This window comes from Agelaius phoeniceus, chromosome 1, assembly GCF_051311805.1.
Source record: "Agelaius phoeniceus isolate bAgePho1 chromosome 1, bAgePho1.hap1, whole genome shotgun sequence".
NCBI classification, from domain to species: Eukaryota; Metazoa; Chordata; class Aves; order Passeriformes; family Icteridae; genus Agelaius; species Agelaius phoeniceus.
Window position 1 is genome coordinate 117021584 of NC_135265.1, and position 16750 is coordinate 117038333.

Here is a 16750-nt window from a genome sequence, read left to right on the forward strand (position 1 = left end):
TCCAGCTCACCAATCCCATGTGAACTCTAAGGAATCAAAGTCCTAAACACCAGCTGTGAATTTAGGTTACTCCCCTGGCTCATTGCTTTCAGTTCAGTGAGGAAACACAGAAACAGAAAGGGAAAAAACCCTTTCAGGCCAGAACTCATATGATGAAGATACACTTCTACCAAACAGCTCATTGCTGGCTATTCTCAGAGGATTTATGCTTTGGGCCTCTCAATTTAGGAAGGATATTGAGGTGCTGGAGCTGGTCCAAGGAAGGGCTACGAGTCTGGACCATCAATCCCGTGAGGAGTGGCTGAGGGAGCTGGGGTTTAGTCTGGCCAAAAAAAGAGGCTCAGGGCTGACCTCAGTCTTTACAACTCCCTGAAAGGAGGTTACAACCAGCTGAGAGTCGGCTGCCTCTCCCAGGCGACCAGCGACAGTATGACAGGACAAAATGTCAAACTGTACCAGGGGAGATTGAGGTTGGAGATTAGGAAGAACTTTTTCACAGAAAGGGTGCTTAGACATTGGGATGGGCTGCCGAAGGAGGTGATGGAGTCACCGTCCCTGGAAAGAAAGACGTGGCGCTCAGTGCCCCGGTCTAGTTGACATGGTGGTGTTTGGTCACGGGTAGGGCTTGATGACCCCAGAGTTCTTTCCCAGCCCGATGGCTTCTGGGCTCAGGGACGGCATCTCCCCAAAGCCCCCGGCCCGGAGCCGCCGCCGCCGCCCTCAGTCCGGCGGGGCGGGGGCCGAGGCTCCGCCCCATGCGCGGCGGGAGGCGGCCTCGCGCCTCAGCATTTCCGGGTCGGAGGCGGGGCGCCGTGAGGGGGCGGGCACTGACGTCGCCGGAGGGTCCGGGGGCCGCTCGGCGCCTGTTTATTGTTCTCGCCGCCGCCGCCGCGTTCTGGCTTTCCCGGCGCCTGCGGGGCCGCGGTGGGAGGGAGCGAGGGAGGGCGGACAGCAGGACCGGGCGAGCAGAGCCCCTCCGTCAGCGGCGGCGCGGGGGCGGAGGTAGGAGGGAGCGAGCGGGCGGAGGCGCCGCCCGGGGGCCGTTAACCCGTTTCCGCCTCTCCGCAGCGCGAGCCCGGGCGGCGAGCGCGCGCGTCACGCCGGAGCGAGAGCGGGACAGCCCGGGAGCGGCAGCCCGGGAGCGGCCATGGCCTACGCGTACCTCTTCAAGTACATCATCATCGGAGACACAGGTGGGTGAGCCCGGCCCGGGCCGCGCCGGAGCGGGGCCGGAGACGGAGAGGAAGGCCCGGCTCCCCGCGCCCATTTCCGCAGTGTTGGCAGTGCCGCCGACGTGGTGGCTCCGCGCGAGGAAGAGGCGGTGTCTCCCCCCCGCCTCTGCGCCGGGCCCCGCCCGCGGCCTCGGCCTTGTCTCCCGACGGCCTTGGGCCTCCGGGCCTGGCTGACGGGCCGCGGGGCAGCTCGGGCTGTGTCACGGCCTTGGCTGCGGCGGCAGAGCGGGCCAGCCGAGAGGGAGAAGGCGCTGTCACAACTAAACCTAAACCTGGGTAGTGCCCGTGGTTTGCAGCCTTGTGGTAGTGAGGCCACACTCCTCCCCGCAGTTTTGTGATGAGTTTCTGTCTCATTGCTGCGAGTTACCTTCAGCTCGGGCTGCAAGGATGCTCTTTCCAGTCTCGGCTGGAGCTGCTGTAACAAACTGTGTGGAGACACGCTGTCAAAGCAGAATTAAAAGCACTGGCTCTTCCAGTCTAATTTATAGGGACCTCTTTTTTATGTGTATGTATGTACACACACCACTGCTTTTCCAGATGTTTCTTGTCACTTTTTAAAAACATATTGACTCATAGAATATCAGGGGATTGGACTGACGCTTAAAGATGATCTAGTCACAACACCCCCTGGTATGGACAGGAACAGCTCCCACTAGACCATAGCCCCATCCAACCTAGCCTTGAACATTTCTCAAAAACTTACTCCGTTCTATTTGTTACTGGCTGCTGTGTGACAAATAATAGTGCTTACAAATGCTGTTGGCAGAGCCATATGCTGATAAGAATTGCTGCTTGAAGCCCCTTTGCCAATATGTTGTATGCTTCTTCAGCCTAGTATGGATAGGAGTAGCATACTTTGATCAAACTATTGTCAGGACAAGGTAGCTAACTTAGTTAACCATTGTGCCTGTGTATTGTGTGTTTCCCTTGTTGTTTTCCTCATACCTGTCTAAATGCCTTCTCAAATAAGTTTGATGACACACCTGTTTTTTTAGGTGCCATTCTGAGGATGCCTTCATACTTCATACCTATGAACCAAATTATCTGTTGGTGGAGTATAATTATACATTGTAGTTGCATTACACATGAGGTTGTTAAATACACTGGGTGCAACTACTATGTGACTTTTATCTGCTTTTTAATTGTACATTTAAACTCTGAAAGCTTTTTTAGGTTCTGCAGTAGCAGATGTAGTACAGGTGAATTGTTAGAAATATATCACAGCTGTAATGACCATGTTGGAAGCCTTAGGCTGTAGATGATAACTGAAAATTCTGATTTTTGTGGAGTGTTCACTTGAGTGACAGTTCATCAAGCCAGGACAGGACAACAGGATATTACCTGTGCAAATTCAGGAGAAGTAAGAAGAGGTTTGTCAGGCTGGGGTGATGCAAGATGGTAGTGCACAGTTCAGAATGACAGTTCAGAACAGGTAGCTAATTCTGGTGCATCTCTAAAAACTGTAGTCACTAAAGTGGTACACAGCAGCTTACAGTTGCTTTGGTATATTGATTGTATGCTGATTAAATTTTTACAAAGAAATATCCTCGGTGTAGTGGTCTGTACTGCACTCTTGAATTTGAGTTGCTTGAAATGTGAAATACAGAATGGATGTGTCATTTCTGAAGTTGTTGCAGCTGCTTAAGAGCCAAATATCAGAAGAGTAAGAGAAAGGAAACACAGAGAGGAAAACAGCTCATAGTTTTGCTGTTGGCTTTTTGGTTAGTTTTTTTTTTTTTAATTCTTGTGGCTTGTATTCTTGAGTTGCTACAGGAAGCTAATTAAAGCTACTGCAATGATTATTTTTGAAGTGAATTGAATATGTCGATAGTGGTAAGTTGGTTTTGCTTTTATTTAGATCTCCTGTGAGTCTTTTAAGTATTGTAATAGAGCAAGTGCTGAAGAGCCAATTTATGTTGTGCACAGTTGCCAAGATGGTGGTGGTAGTCTGGGTATTACTGCTCTTCCTCAGATGAAGGCAAGTGAACTCAAAGTTCTGACAGTGGAAATTAAGAGTGGATGGTGACTGTCCTCTTCAGTTCCTGTGGTGGATTCCCACAGTGTTCCAGCCAGAGAAGATATGGCCTTGGAGACCATGTAGATTTAATAGCAATCAAGAAATTTGTTTCTGGTATTTGATTTAGAGTCTTTGGAAATGCCTCAGCTGCCTGGTGACTCAGCAGTTAGTTGTAAACAAACTGTAGGAGAAAACTAAGAGACTCAGCTGAGGACTGATGTTAACATTTAGCTCCTCTTTCAGCACTAAAAAACAAAGCAGGTTGTGCCATCCATAAGCAAACCAATGAAACCCCCCCTGGAGTTACACAAGACACCTCTATGTGCCTTCTCTGAATTGTGATTCCACATGCTTTCATTTGCTTAAACACAGGAATTCAGGATGATCTCAGTCTCTTAAAATGACAGCCACAGAGACTGACTCTGCAAGACTGCCTTATGCTCAACAGTTCTTGTCCCTTTGCATTCCCTGTCTCATTGGTCATTGTCATTCACTGACTTCTTTCTCTGGTACTTCAGGCATGGTAGCTTTATGAACATGGAATTGCTCCTAATCTAGTTCTTAACTGAGTTTTTTAATATTTAAAAATGGTGTTCTGTATAATTGGAACTGGTTTAGGATCTAGTTAGTTTTCTGTTATGGGAGAGACCTGAAATGGCATGGCTGTATTCCAGGTGCTAAAGAACATTGCCACAAATCTGTGTAGTTTTTACATTGTAGCAGTGGGGCCGTAGCTGTGGAGTTTTAAGAGAAAAATCCAAGTACTATGTAATGCTGACTACTGTGAGAGTTTACCAGGAAAAATCCTTTGATCTGGCTATTTCCAAAGCATTATAGGAGTTTGCAAATGAATTTAGAAGCATGAGTGATGCATGCTGCGTAGGGGTGTACCTCTGAGATCTTTGCTTTTATGGTTGATGGTGTCTTTGATTTTGATTGGTGTCTTCATCCACTCTTCCCTATACATCCACCTTTGGCCATCAGTTGAAGTTGAGATGATCTTTGATCTGAGCTAGGATAAATACTGTTGGCATATGAGAATTGTTTGTTTGTGCAGTTGGTGACTGACTGTCATTTTTTTCTTTTAGTTTTTTTCTATGTAATGGTAAAATCTTTACTTATATGTTTGTTATCAGTAATGTACCATGTGGTAATAAACTGGGAATGATAACAAGATTTCTGTGAAGATGACAGCTGGAATACTTTTTTCAGAATAATACACATTAATCAGAATTTTCTTATATTAGAGTGTGTTTGCTAGATTCCAACAGAGAATGCTCTTGAACTTTAGGACACCTCAAGTACTAGTTTTGCAATGGTCAAATTTCTTGCCACCAACATAACTTGTCAGTTGCAGCCTATCTCAGTGTATTTTTATGATCAGTGTTGCTGCATTTTCCATGAGCATGTCCACCTGCTTTTCTTAAATGTGTTACTGCAGCAGCTCTCTGGGCTTTTTGCATAATGGACTTTCACTCGCCTTTCCGTTTCAGCGGACAGTTGCTGCTCCTGGACCAAGAGTGTCTCTAAGTTATTCCTATTAGGAGGTGATGATGAAAGAAAATATAGTTGCTTGGTGATCTAATTCTCACTCTCTAGAGTAAAGTAAGCTGTCTAGTCAACCATTTCGCTTGTCTAGGAGACTTTCAAATGTTGAAATTAAGCAATCGAATTTATTTTTCAATCCTCTTTGTGAAATACTTCTAATGTCTTTGCTCTTTGCTCTGCAACAGCAGCTATTAGTAGCTAGTAATGTGTATGATTAGAGTCTTTTGCCCTTATTTTCTCTAAGTATGTAGTAGTACTTCTTGGCTAAACTGGTTTTCATCTCACCAGAGCTGATGTTAATGTCCTGCAATAGCTTGTGAACTTGTTTGTGCTGAAAACCAGAGTACTGGTCTGTACTACTTATATCTTGCTTTGAGACCCTTTCAATTATGCTTTAATCCCAAAAGAGCAGATATTAGGTATTGTATAAGAACATCCTCTTAGCCTCTTATATATAACTATATATCCTTACAAAAGGTTTCATGAGGCTGCTGAAACAAGTGGCTGTCTGCACACTTCTACTAATTCTTAACACTTCCTTTAAAAGAAAGCCCAGACATCTTGCCACTCAAAAAAATCTAACCCAGCCTCCAATTTCATCTAAAACCATGTTATTATGAATGGCTGCCAGTTTCTAAGTGGTTTGTGACCATGCAGAACATGAAGTTTTTTTATAGACTCAAATGTAGCTTAATTTTATTTGGAAATAATTTTTACTTACCTTTAAAACATATAGTTAGCAGTGGAGCAGTGCCATACAAACTGCAGTATGGTAAAGCTGAACAGCTCCTTTAACTTTGTATGCCTGTGCTAATTCTTATGTAGAAAGGAAAAATTTACATCATTGGCTTTAAATATGCTATTGAAAATGTTTAAGTGTTGACGCTAAATCAGCTTTAAAAGAGCCATTTTATTACTTTTCCTGAAATTACATAGGCAGCATGAAGGACTCTAGAGGTTGTTTTTCTTCTGTTTTTGTCCATGCTTACATTTGTAAATGAGCTCCCTTTGCTCTGTATGTGACAGTTCGGAATGTTTTCATTTGTCCTTCCAATAAATTTAAATAAAGCTTTTCTGCTTGATGGTAGAGTTCTGACTAAAACATAACTGACTGAGAAGAGGTTAAGAAAAATCTTTGCTTTAGGTTCATGTCTTGTTATGCCTAGGCCCACGAAAAGGTAATACTGCACTTTCCAAAGTTTGATAAAGCTGCTGTGGTTAAAAAGGGATGAGAGAGGGAATGAATTGCAGCCTGTGATAAGAAAAGGGCTTATGAAACATCTGGAAGCTCTGCAGACTACTGGAAAGAACTAAAAGTATCTCATAAACCAGGTTAAAGGTATATATCTTGTGACATTTGTAATGTGTAATTACCTGGTTAAAATCAAAGTTAGTTTTAAAATCTGGGTTCTTATATGTATCATCTAGATAATAATCTATTTTTATATATAATATGTATATATATAAAATAATCATATATATAATCCTGCCCATTATTTGAAACTGTGTTACCCTATTTTTAAGATTTATTTTTGTCTGTTTTTCTAAAGGAAGGTAAGAAAGCAAGAAGCTTGTTTCAGCTTGGTTGTTTTTGTGGCACTGGTTTCATGGACATCCAAGCTGATATAGTTGGTTACATGTGAAAGGAGGAGTTCTTGCTCCCCTTACCTTGTGGTGACTTTGATAGTCTGCCATGATCTGGATCCACCCACTAATGCAGTAGAAAACCACCTTCTTTTTAGGTTAGCTTTTCACTTAGTGGCTGAACCATGTGATTTGGTCTTGTGGTTGTGCTTTCCACAGTCTGGAGTACTTTCAAGGAAGGAAACTGGATCTAGGAAGATTAGTGTGAGCAAAATATCAAAGGGAAGTAGGTCTTCATCTCTGTGTGTGGTGGACTGATTGATCATCATCAAGTACAAGAAAAACAGTTCTGTGAGACTGTTGAATTAATCCAGGGTTTATCTGCTGCCAAAACGAGTAGACCTTGTTACCACTTCTTGTCTCAACTATGAGCTCTGCTGCCTCTTAGCTCTCAGCATCACTGCTTGTGTGATCCTTCAAAGAGCCAGCTCAGCTCACGAAGATGATTTGAAAAACAAAACTAAACAAATAGTAGGTATGCTTAAAAGAGTGCAAGAGCCCTTTTGGGTAAGGAGGTGGAGGTGTGTGGGAAGGAGTGTGTCTACTCACCAGAGACCGCAGGCAGAGTAACATAGGAGATTTTCTTTAGCATTCAGTTTTTATTCCATGGTTGAGAGGACTACTACTGCAGTTCTTTTCCTCTGTCACCTTTCTGGGGCTATACTGGTGCTTAGGTGAGCAAGCAAGGAAACTCAACCTCCCCCTACCCTCTTTTTTGACACATTATTAGTTTTGAATCAGGTCAGCTTTTCAAGGCAAACGTCAGTGGAAGGAACACTGATGAGTTTTGTCTAGAGGTAAAAAAAGCCTGGAAGTTCTCCTTATATTCAGTAGTGCACACCTGACTCTGCAGCCAGTAACTGAACTTTCTTTGCCCTATTCACAGGTAATCAAGAAAGGGAGAAGGAAGCAAATCAGCTCTCTTAGCCAAAAACTTGCTCAGCTGTACCATCACCTGTGCTGTTGTTCCTGAGCTGCCTTTTTTTTTTTTTAAGTGCTATGAGTGCAGCCTATTACTGAAAAGAAGAACCATTCCCTTTGCTGTAGCCCTAGTCTCATGCACATACTGGTGTTTTGGATGAGTGTAGCACTGTCCTGGATTCATTTCTTGGTGTAGCTTGTTGCATATGAGTGAGAAGGGTAGCTTTACTGCTGAGCCCTGAAATAAACACAAGTATATAAGGAAGGGCTGTGTTGAAGCTGGGCCAAAGTGGACAACAGCAATGTTCTGGCAATCCTTTGTCTAAGGAAACTGACTGCAGAGTTGCACCCAGATTAAGAGGAAGCTGTTAAGGGAGGTAGAGGAATTTAGAGAATCAGCTCAGTCTTCTGGCTCAGAATTTAGGGCTGGAGGGTAAAATTGCTGTAGCACAAGTTCTACTCCCATCATGGTTTGAGTGCTAGGAAGCAATGAAGGGATCCTAAAACAGGCACTTGCAAAGAAGCAAGCTGCCTTCCCTCTGAGCACATAATCCATTGTTTTCATTTGTTCCTAAGCAAGAGCTTTTGTTTACTGTGGTTGTTCAAGGGTATCCAAGCTCTCTCATATGAAAACACTAGATTTTTTTTTTCTGGGGTGGTTTATCTGAAGATATATTCAAATAATTATGTTAGTAAAATGGAGAATGGATTGATAAATAACTGAATCTATCCCTTTTGCATTCTGCAATTGACTGTCATCAAGATGTTCTCAGCTGCTTCTCACAGTGTCTGCCTCATTTCAGGTGTAATATTTACAGTGCTAAGTGAACAAGATACCTGGTAAGCAGCCACTCTGTTCTTAGAGTTAACCGGTGTAGTTATTTTAAACCACCTGCATGCCATACAATTAGCTGCCTGCAGCTGTTAACTGATCTTTGCTGCATCTGTTTATGTCACAAGGTGGTAAACTACTCAGGCATTCATATAAGCTCCTGTTTGTGATACATGTTCCTGTCTATGATAGGGGACTTAGCTCAAGCCCTGGAAGTGATTTGGACTACAAACTATTTTCATAAGAACTTTTGTGATATGAACATGCAGTATCTGAAAACCATAAAATTAAAATGAAACCTGTATTTCAGTCAACAGGAGTACAAAACTTAGGGACTTTGAGATGGGGTTTTTTGTTGGAAGGTTCTGAACCAGCAAGAATGGCATTAAAGAGAAGCTAGTTATTTCTTTGCTTTCTCTGTGTGAGCCCATCAGTCTGCAGTCTGCTCCTAAAAGGACTGCTATGGAGGAGTGACTAGAAGTGCAGTCATCTTGTGCCAGTCTGAGACAGAGCCTGCATCAAAGGGGCTGTGCTTGTCTGTCATCTTCACTCTGCTGAGGCTGGTGTTTGTAGGCTCAATTCAACTGACTTGGTCACCAGCCTTAGAAGGAGAAGAAATATCAGATTGCCACTTGAGAACTAGTGCTGGAATACCTAATAAAATGTCGTTTTGTTGATTAGATGTTGAAATGTTCCAACATTTGTAAGATTTGTGCAGGAATATTGGATTGGTTTAAGGTTTTATCCATTGAAACTGAAATCGCTTTGCAAGGTTAATGGCAAAAGCTATCTCTGGTGTGACTTGCAGGTTTTTTTTAAGTGAGGTGGTGATTATGTTCTCCAATGGGGTAGTTTTATTTAATTGGTGATATAAAAGTTATCTGTGTATACAAACACTGTTCACAGAATCACCTAGGTTGGAAAAGACCTTTGAGATCATTAAGTCCAGCCTATGACCTAACCTGACACCTCCTCATCAACTGAATCATGGCACTGAGTCCTGCGTCCAGTCTTTTTTTCAGCGCATCCAGGGATTGTGACTCCACCACCTCCCTGGGCAGACAATTCCATTGCCCAATCACTCAGTGAAGAATTTTTTTCAGATGTCTAACCTAAACTTCCCCTGATGCAGCTTAAGACTGTGTCCTCTTATTCTGTCAGTGGTTGCCTGGAGAAAGAGACCAACCCCCACCTGACTGCAATCACCTTTCACTGAATTGTAGAGAGTGATAAGGTCTCTCCTATTTCCAGGCTAAACACTCCCAGCTCCCTCAGTTGTTCCTCACAAGGCTTATGTTCCAAGCCCCTCACCAGCCTTGTTGCCCTCCTCTGGACGTGCTCAAGCCTCTCAAAGTCCTTCCCAAACTGAGGGACCCAGAACTGGACACAGCACTCAAAGTGTGGCCTCACCAGTACCAAGTACAGGGGGAGAGTGACCTCCCTGCTCCTGCTGGCCACACTATTCCTGACACAGGCCAGGATGCCCTTGGCCTTCTTGGCCACCAGGGCACAGCAGGGCACACTGCTGGCTCATGTTCAGTCAGCTCTTGACCAGTACCCCCAGGTCCCTTTCTGCCTGGGCACTGTCCAGCCACACCATGCCCAGCCTGTAGCACTGCAGGGGGTTGTTGTGGCCAAAATGCAGGACTCGGCACTTGGACTTGTTAAACTTCATCCTGTTAGACTCTGCCCATCCATCCAACCATTCCAGGTCTCTCTGCGGAGCCCTCCTACCTTCCAAAAGATTGGCACACACTCCCAGCTTAGTGTCATCTGCAGATTTACTGATGAAAGACTCATCCCCTCATCCAGATGATCAGTGAAGGTATTAAACAGGACTGGCTCCAGCACTGATCTCTGGGGACACCACTGGCTGCAGCACTGTTCACCACCACTCTCTGGGCCCATCCAGCCAGTGGTTGACCCAGTGAGGAGAGCACCTGTCAGAGCCGTAGACTACCAGATTTTCCAGGAGGATATTGTGGGAGACAGTGTCAAAGGCCTTGCTGAAGTCCAGGTAGACAACATCTACAGCCTTTCCCAGATCCACCAGGTGGGTCACCTGGTCATAGAAGGAGATCAAGTTGATCAAGCACAACCTGCCCCTCCTAAATCCATGCTGGCTGGGTCTGATCCCCCGGCCATCCTGTAGGTGCTGTGTGGCACTCAGGATGATCTTTTCCATAATCTTTCTGGGCACTGAGGTCAGACTGACTGGCCTGTAGTTTCCTAGATCCTCCTTTCCAGCCCTTCCTGTGGATGGGCATCACACTGGCCAGCTTGCAGTCATCTAGGACCTCCCAGCTGAGCTAGGACTCATGGTAAATGACAGCACCTTCACAAGCTCATGTGCTGGCTCCCTCATCACCAGATGGATCCCATCTGCTCCCATAGATCTGTGAGCATCTTAGTGGCTCAGCAGGTGTTTGACTGCTTCATCCTGAATAACAGAGTGGCTATTCTGCTCCCTGACACCATCTACCAGCCCAGGAGGACAGTTGTCCTGAGGACAGCCTGTCTTTCTGTTGAAAACTGAGGCAAAGAAAGTGTTAAGTACTCTTCCTTTTCCTCATCTTTAGTTACTAAATTCCCTCTCACATCTGTAGAGAATAGAGGTTGTCCTTGCCCTTCCTTTTGCCATTAGTGTATTCATAAAAATATTTTTTATTGTCCTTTAGAGAAGTGGCCAGATTGAGGTCTATCTGGACTTTTGCCTCTCTAATTTTTTTCCTACATGACCTAGCAATTCCCTTAAGCATTTCCAGAGATACCTGACCCTCCTTCCAAAAGTGATGCATCCTCTTTTTTCCTTAGTTCAGTCAAGAGCTCTTTACTCTTCCAGGCTGGTCATTTTCCTTGTTGGCTCACCTTTCAGCACACAGGGACAGTCTAGTCTGTTCCTGTGCCTTCAAGACTCGTTTTGAAGCATGCCTGTCCTTCCTGGACTCCTTTCTTTTTAAGGGCTGCCCGCCAAGGAACTCTCTGAGTAAGTCTCTTGGCCAAAATCTGCCCTCTGAAAGTCCAGTGTGGAAGTTTTATTGATGCCCCTCCTTGTTTCACCAAATACTGAAAATTCTATGTCATAATCACTGTGCTCCAGATGGCCTCCAGTCACCACCACTTCTCCCACCAGCCCATCTCTGTTTGCAAACAGCAAATCTAGTGTAGTCCCTCCCCTGGTAGGCTCGCTCACCAGCTGTGACAAGAGCTGTTCTCTGAGTAGAATTAATAATATTTTAAAATTTCGTACAGTTTTGTGTTCTGTCCCTACAGCTCCCATATTCTGCCTTTCTGCTTCTTTTTTACCTGCAGTGCTTTCCCCTACACCTCCTCAACTTCTCTTATGTTAACTAATTTTTTAGAGACAGAATCTATACCTGCTTCAAAGCTGCTTGTGTTCTGACAGCTTGCCATCATAAGCCAGAAAGCTAAAGAAAATAAATCTAGTAAGGCAGATGCTGCAAATTTTGCCTTGGACTACAGTTCCATGCCACTGTTATTGATCTGCTGGCTGCTGCATTTCTTTTCCCTCATTTGAACTACCTCTTAGGCTTGTCTGCCCCTGCATTAAGCCATTTCTGTTTGCTTTGTCACTCCTCTTGTCAGATTAGCATGCTAACTCAGCAGATGACTGAAATTACTTCAGAACTCATCTAAGCTTTGTGGAGAAATGGACTGGAGCATACTGTAGGAAAGAGTAGAGACAGCAGCACTAGCAACTGGCTTAGGCTGTTGGGATTGCTGCCTTGTTTGGGATATTAATCTGAGTGCCATCAGTTGGCCACAACTCATTTTATGACAAAACTAAATGCAGGTTTCCTATTTCTGTTAGATTTGGTTGAAACTGGCTACTGGTCTTAGAATTAAAGTCGAAAATAAAATATGTGGTGATTATATTTCTGTAGGCTTTGTTTCCTTATTAAACCATACTAAAAAACTTGGTTGAATTTGGTGCTAGAAAGGCCAGTGTCACTATATGCAAACTTCTGGTATGTGTATCTTTTGTCAGTAGTGTGGCTCTTTTCCTTATCTCTTTGTTTTGCTATCTTTTATTACTAGATATGTCGCTTATGGTGAGTTGTTGCTGACCTCTAGTATGTGGCTAGAATAGCTTTATCTTGCTGGACAGATAAAACAAAGTACAGCAGGAACTTGGATGCTACAATATAGTATGTTATGTGATAATAGCTCAGTGTTTAATCCAAATATATTGCTGTCAAATTTTAAGGGCTGAAAAGATGAAGTTTGACTGCACAGACCAGGAAGAATAAGCCCTCCAAGTAAAAGAAAGAAAAAATAACTGTAAAAAATAGTATATTTACAAACCTAGGTAGTTTGAGTACTCCTGCTGATGACTGCATTAGCTTCTACTTTTCTGTGCTTTCACATACAGAAGAAATTGCCCATTTGCTGACCAGTGTCCATGTAATGGGAAATAGTTATGATGATTTTTGACACGAGTTGTCTGAGGGGGTCGGTGTTTGTGTTACCTGCCTGACTTTTCCTGGAGTGCTTTTTGCCTGTGGGGGACCAGTGGGCAGCAGCATACTGTGGTTACCTCAGTGGATAAATACAGAGGTAGATGGGAGACTGATGCTATTGAGGAAATAGCTTGGAAAAAAGCTGAAAGTACTAAAGGAGAAGCAGATAAAGGGTTGTGAGGAGTAGCAAGCCCTGTAGTTATTGAGGAGAGAGGATGTAAAATGGTACTTTGAAGGTCTGTGTGAAAACTTGTTTTCCACTTACTTTTAAAGCAGAACTATTTTTCAAAAGAATAAATTAATTTTTGTTCAATTTTTGAAAATAACTGCTTTGACTATAATGTTTCTAGAACTTTTAAAGCTGCAATTAAAAAGTTTCGTCCACTTCAAAGTATGAGTTCTAATACCTTCGGTTCCAGTAATTAATTTTAAGCAATGTGTAATATTTCCTTAATTTCTATTGGTCCTTTACAGACTTCTTTAAAAATTTGTTTAACACTTATTTCTTTTCTTTCTTTTAGGTGTTGGGAAATCATGTTTATTGTTACAGTTCACAGACAAGCGGTTTCAACCAGTCCACGATCTCACTATTGGTAGGTCCTTTTTGTGCTGCATTATTAGTAGTTAAGTGGTCAGGGTACCTCAGCATGCATTTATGAGTTTGTTGTGCTGCAGAAGTGCAGGATTTGTGCTGTATTAAGGTGGCAGTGAATCTCTGGCTAATGAGTATTTTTTAGCTTGTAAAGTCAGTTTGGGGTTTTTTATTGGGAGGGTGCAATCTGAAACAATTTAAGAAGTTCATAGCTGCAGTATCTAAACACTTTCTTCAGAAAAGCAGGCACAGAAAAATGTACAAGCTTGAAATGCACGGAAGTGGCATTTTTTCGGTAGGGAACGTAAAGTACCCTAGCCACAAAACCTTGAAGACAAGTTAGAGATAAACTGTAGCAAAGTTACCCTTAAAGATGAATAAAAAAAATTATTTGGGGAGACTAACTTTTGAATAGAGGACTGAAGTGTGAATGTATTTGCTTTTGGAAAGGATAGGGATTTTCTTTCCCAACTCTTCAACTGGATGTGGACCATTTGTGTTTGGTGTGATTTGATACCAGGGGAATGTATACATGTTGATGCATTGCCTCTGATCTAACTACAGTAAATAATACCAACTTTTATTTATCTTTCCACACAAAATAAGATGAATTGTGTAGTAGTAAATTCTAGGGCAGATTTAGTCTGCAGATCAGTTTTGATGTTAAGCATAACAGATGCTAGTCTCAGAGGAGGTTGCAGAACCTTTCAACTTGTTCATGTTCTTTCAAGGAACCTATCAGCTTTAATCATGAGCCTTGCACAAAATGTATCCTAGTCTCTATTTTTAGTTTGTGCCCTGGAGTAGGTAGGCTTCCTATGTTTGGGAGTACTGAAATAGCTGCTTGAAATACAAACAGATTTTCTTCATGTAACGGAATGTATCAGGTGGCTTGATTATGAATTATCTTTCTCTTGACAGTCCTTCCACACCTTGTGTGTGCCTGTTGTATAGTTCAATTTCTTTGGCTAACATGAGTTTTTGAATATTTGTGAGGTCTTGGCAGCAGATAGGCTGACTGAATAAAGAGCCTGAGTACTTTAGGGAGGCATGACTTATTATCATACTTTCTTCTTTAGGCCTGCCAAATATATGACACATTATACATCACTCATACATTTGGCAGCCCTGTAACCTCAGACTGATAGGCACTGGGGAACAGCTTCACCTCAGCAGGGTGGTTGTAGTGCCAGTTCCTTGCTTGGCATACAGTTAGCTGAAATCTGGGAGCGGGGCAGAAATTGAAGCTAGTAAGATGAGGCGGTTAACCTAGAAGCTACATAGTGAGGAATGTAGTAATAGAGCCTGGGAAGCTGCTTGAAAAGGAGGGAAGAAGGATTTTAGCTTTTATATTTTTCAGGTATTTCTAATCCTGCAATTCTTTAGTATAACTCTAAACTCCATATACAGTGTTAGCTACTGTTTTCAAATTTTGGTCAGACAAAACAGTTCCTCTCTAGGTCTGGAAATCAAAGACACCGTACTGTCTCAGGCCCTGAAAACATAAACAGAAGTGATTTGGGGAGGGGAGCAAACTTGGGGTAAATGAGTTCATTACCTGACGCTGTAATTGGAAAATTAGCCCCCAATATGCAAATGGCCCAAACTTACAAAAGTATGAAAACACATGACTGGTCAACTGGTCATCCGTTTTTGGGTGTAGCCCCTGGGGGGGGGGGGGGGGGGGAGGGCTTTATCTGCCCAAAATGTACCTGAAGGCCCTTCAATAAATATAACTGCTTTTTATGCCCCTTGGTTTTGTCTGGCCTCTGTTTTTAGGTAGTCCCTAAAGGCATCGAAAGAGGCTGGAAATGCCTCCTTAACAGTGAGGGCATGTGTGTATTTTGGCCAGGTTCTCCCAATTGCCCAAAGAGATTTGGAAAGACAGATAAATAAAGAACGTGGGTTCAAAGTCATATGAATGCCCCTGTGGGGAGATGGAGTGGGTTGAATTTAACAAATAAATGCCCTAATGGTTGTATTAAAAGTCCCCAAAATGTGTTGATTAAATAAACCATTGTAAACATTCTAGCTGTTTTGCCCACTGCCTGTAGGACACACCTTTATTATAAACATGATCAGCTTCTATTCCTTCCTTGAGAACAAGCTTGCCATTAAACTGTTTGTGTTTTTTAAAATTCAGTATTTTTTCCTGGCATATATTTTGATGAAATAAGATAAATATCCTTTTCATTTTTTATGGGGTTGTTTGCAGAAACTAAACATTTAAGATGATCACTGAGTTTAAATCAGCAGCTCTATAGTCACATTTTGAGATCAGGTAAAACTTCAGTTTCTACATGTGTAGTAGTCCAAGGACCTTCCCCTGGCTTTGCAGTCAACTTCAGGAAGAGCAGTGTCATTCACCTGCTTCCTCCTTGCTGCCTCTCCAGCTCCATTCTTTCAATTTCTTTGCATACAGTTGCTGCAAATTATTTGGTTGCTGAAGAGCACAATGGTCTTTGGCCAATGGCTTTTATTTGGCTGCAATATCGTGTTGGGGAACTCTGCCCCTTTCACCAAAAGTCATTCCACAGGAAGCAACACTGCACCCTCAAATATTCTAAGCAAGCTCTTGAAAAGAAATTTGGAATATTTCAACTCAGGTCTGCGTAACTGAATGTCTTGGGTCCACGTCTAGACAGTGACCAATTTTAGTGAAACTTCAGCTAGCAGATCTTTTTTTTTAAATAATGGTTATAGATTAATGGAAGCATGATAGTATTTAAATATGTCCACTATCTCTAGCCATTTGTTAGATTTTAACTGCTGCATGAATGGCCTCAATTCATACTTGACTTTGTTAATGATCTCAAGTGCTTTTAAAATGGTATAGAAGGCTGAATTTTTTACTGAAGAAGTTACTTTTGTTTATTTGGAACACACTTTTTTTCCCCTTAGTTATAAAACTTGATCTTTAACTAGCTAGAATTTTGGAAGTTTTTTTTTTCATAAAGACAGGTGGATTTTAACTAATACAGTAATAAAATTTATCTTGTCAAAGGTGACTTTGTATGCTCCCTTAATGGATCATTTTATTGATAAGGAATGGTAGGTTGAATTTCTTCTAAACTGGCCCCAGCAATCTGTCATTGGTAGAGTGTTAAAATAACTGTGACTATTCAATTTCCTGTTTAAATTCAAAGGGGTGTGTTTCTCCCTCTAATCTAGAGCTACTAAGTGGTTTGGAAACCTTTGTTGGAAATGCGTCCCAGACACTTGGACAGTAACAGTTACCTTTCTTCTAGAAAGCTTTTTCAAGCTGCTGGAAAATTTGCTAAAAGCAGGTTGTGAAAGAGATTATTTTCCTACAGCATTGACTGAATTTAAACTTATGTTCTTGCTTTTGTAGTACTTGACATTCTTCTTTCTGATATGTGCTAATAATGTAATGTTTTGTAAAATCTATTCAGGTGTAGAATTTGGGGCTCGAATGATCACTATTGATGGAAAACAGATAAAGCTTCAGATATGGGATACGGT

The 16750-nt window shown here is 42.6% G+C and overlaps 1 protein-coding gene across 1 annotated transcript in view; it reads left to right on the forward strand.

Annotated features, from left to right (window-relative positions):
• Window positions 1-830: 830 nt before the first annotated feature.
• RAB2A (RAB2A, member RAS oncogene family) overlaps window positions 831-16750 on the forward strand; it is a 43615-nt gene continuing 27695 nt past the window's right edge. The window contains exons 1-3 of the mRNA XM_054633975.2: window positions 831-1193; window positions 13197-13268; window positions 16681-16748. Of these exons, the coding sequence (XP_054489950.1) occupies window positions 1148-1193; window positions 13197-13268; window positions 16681-16748 (186 nt within the window). The 5' untranslated portion in view covers window positions 831-1147. The remainder of the gene's footprint in view (window positions 1194-13196; window positions 13269-16680; window positions 16749-16750) is intronic.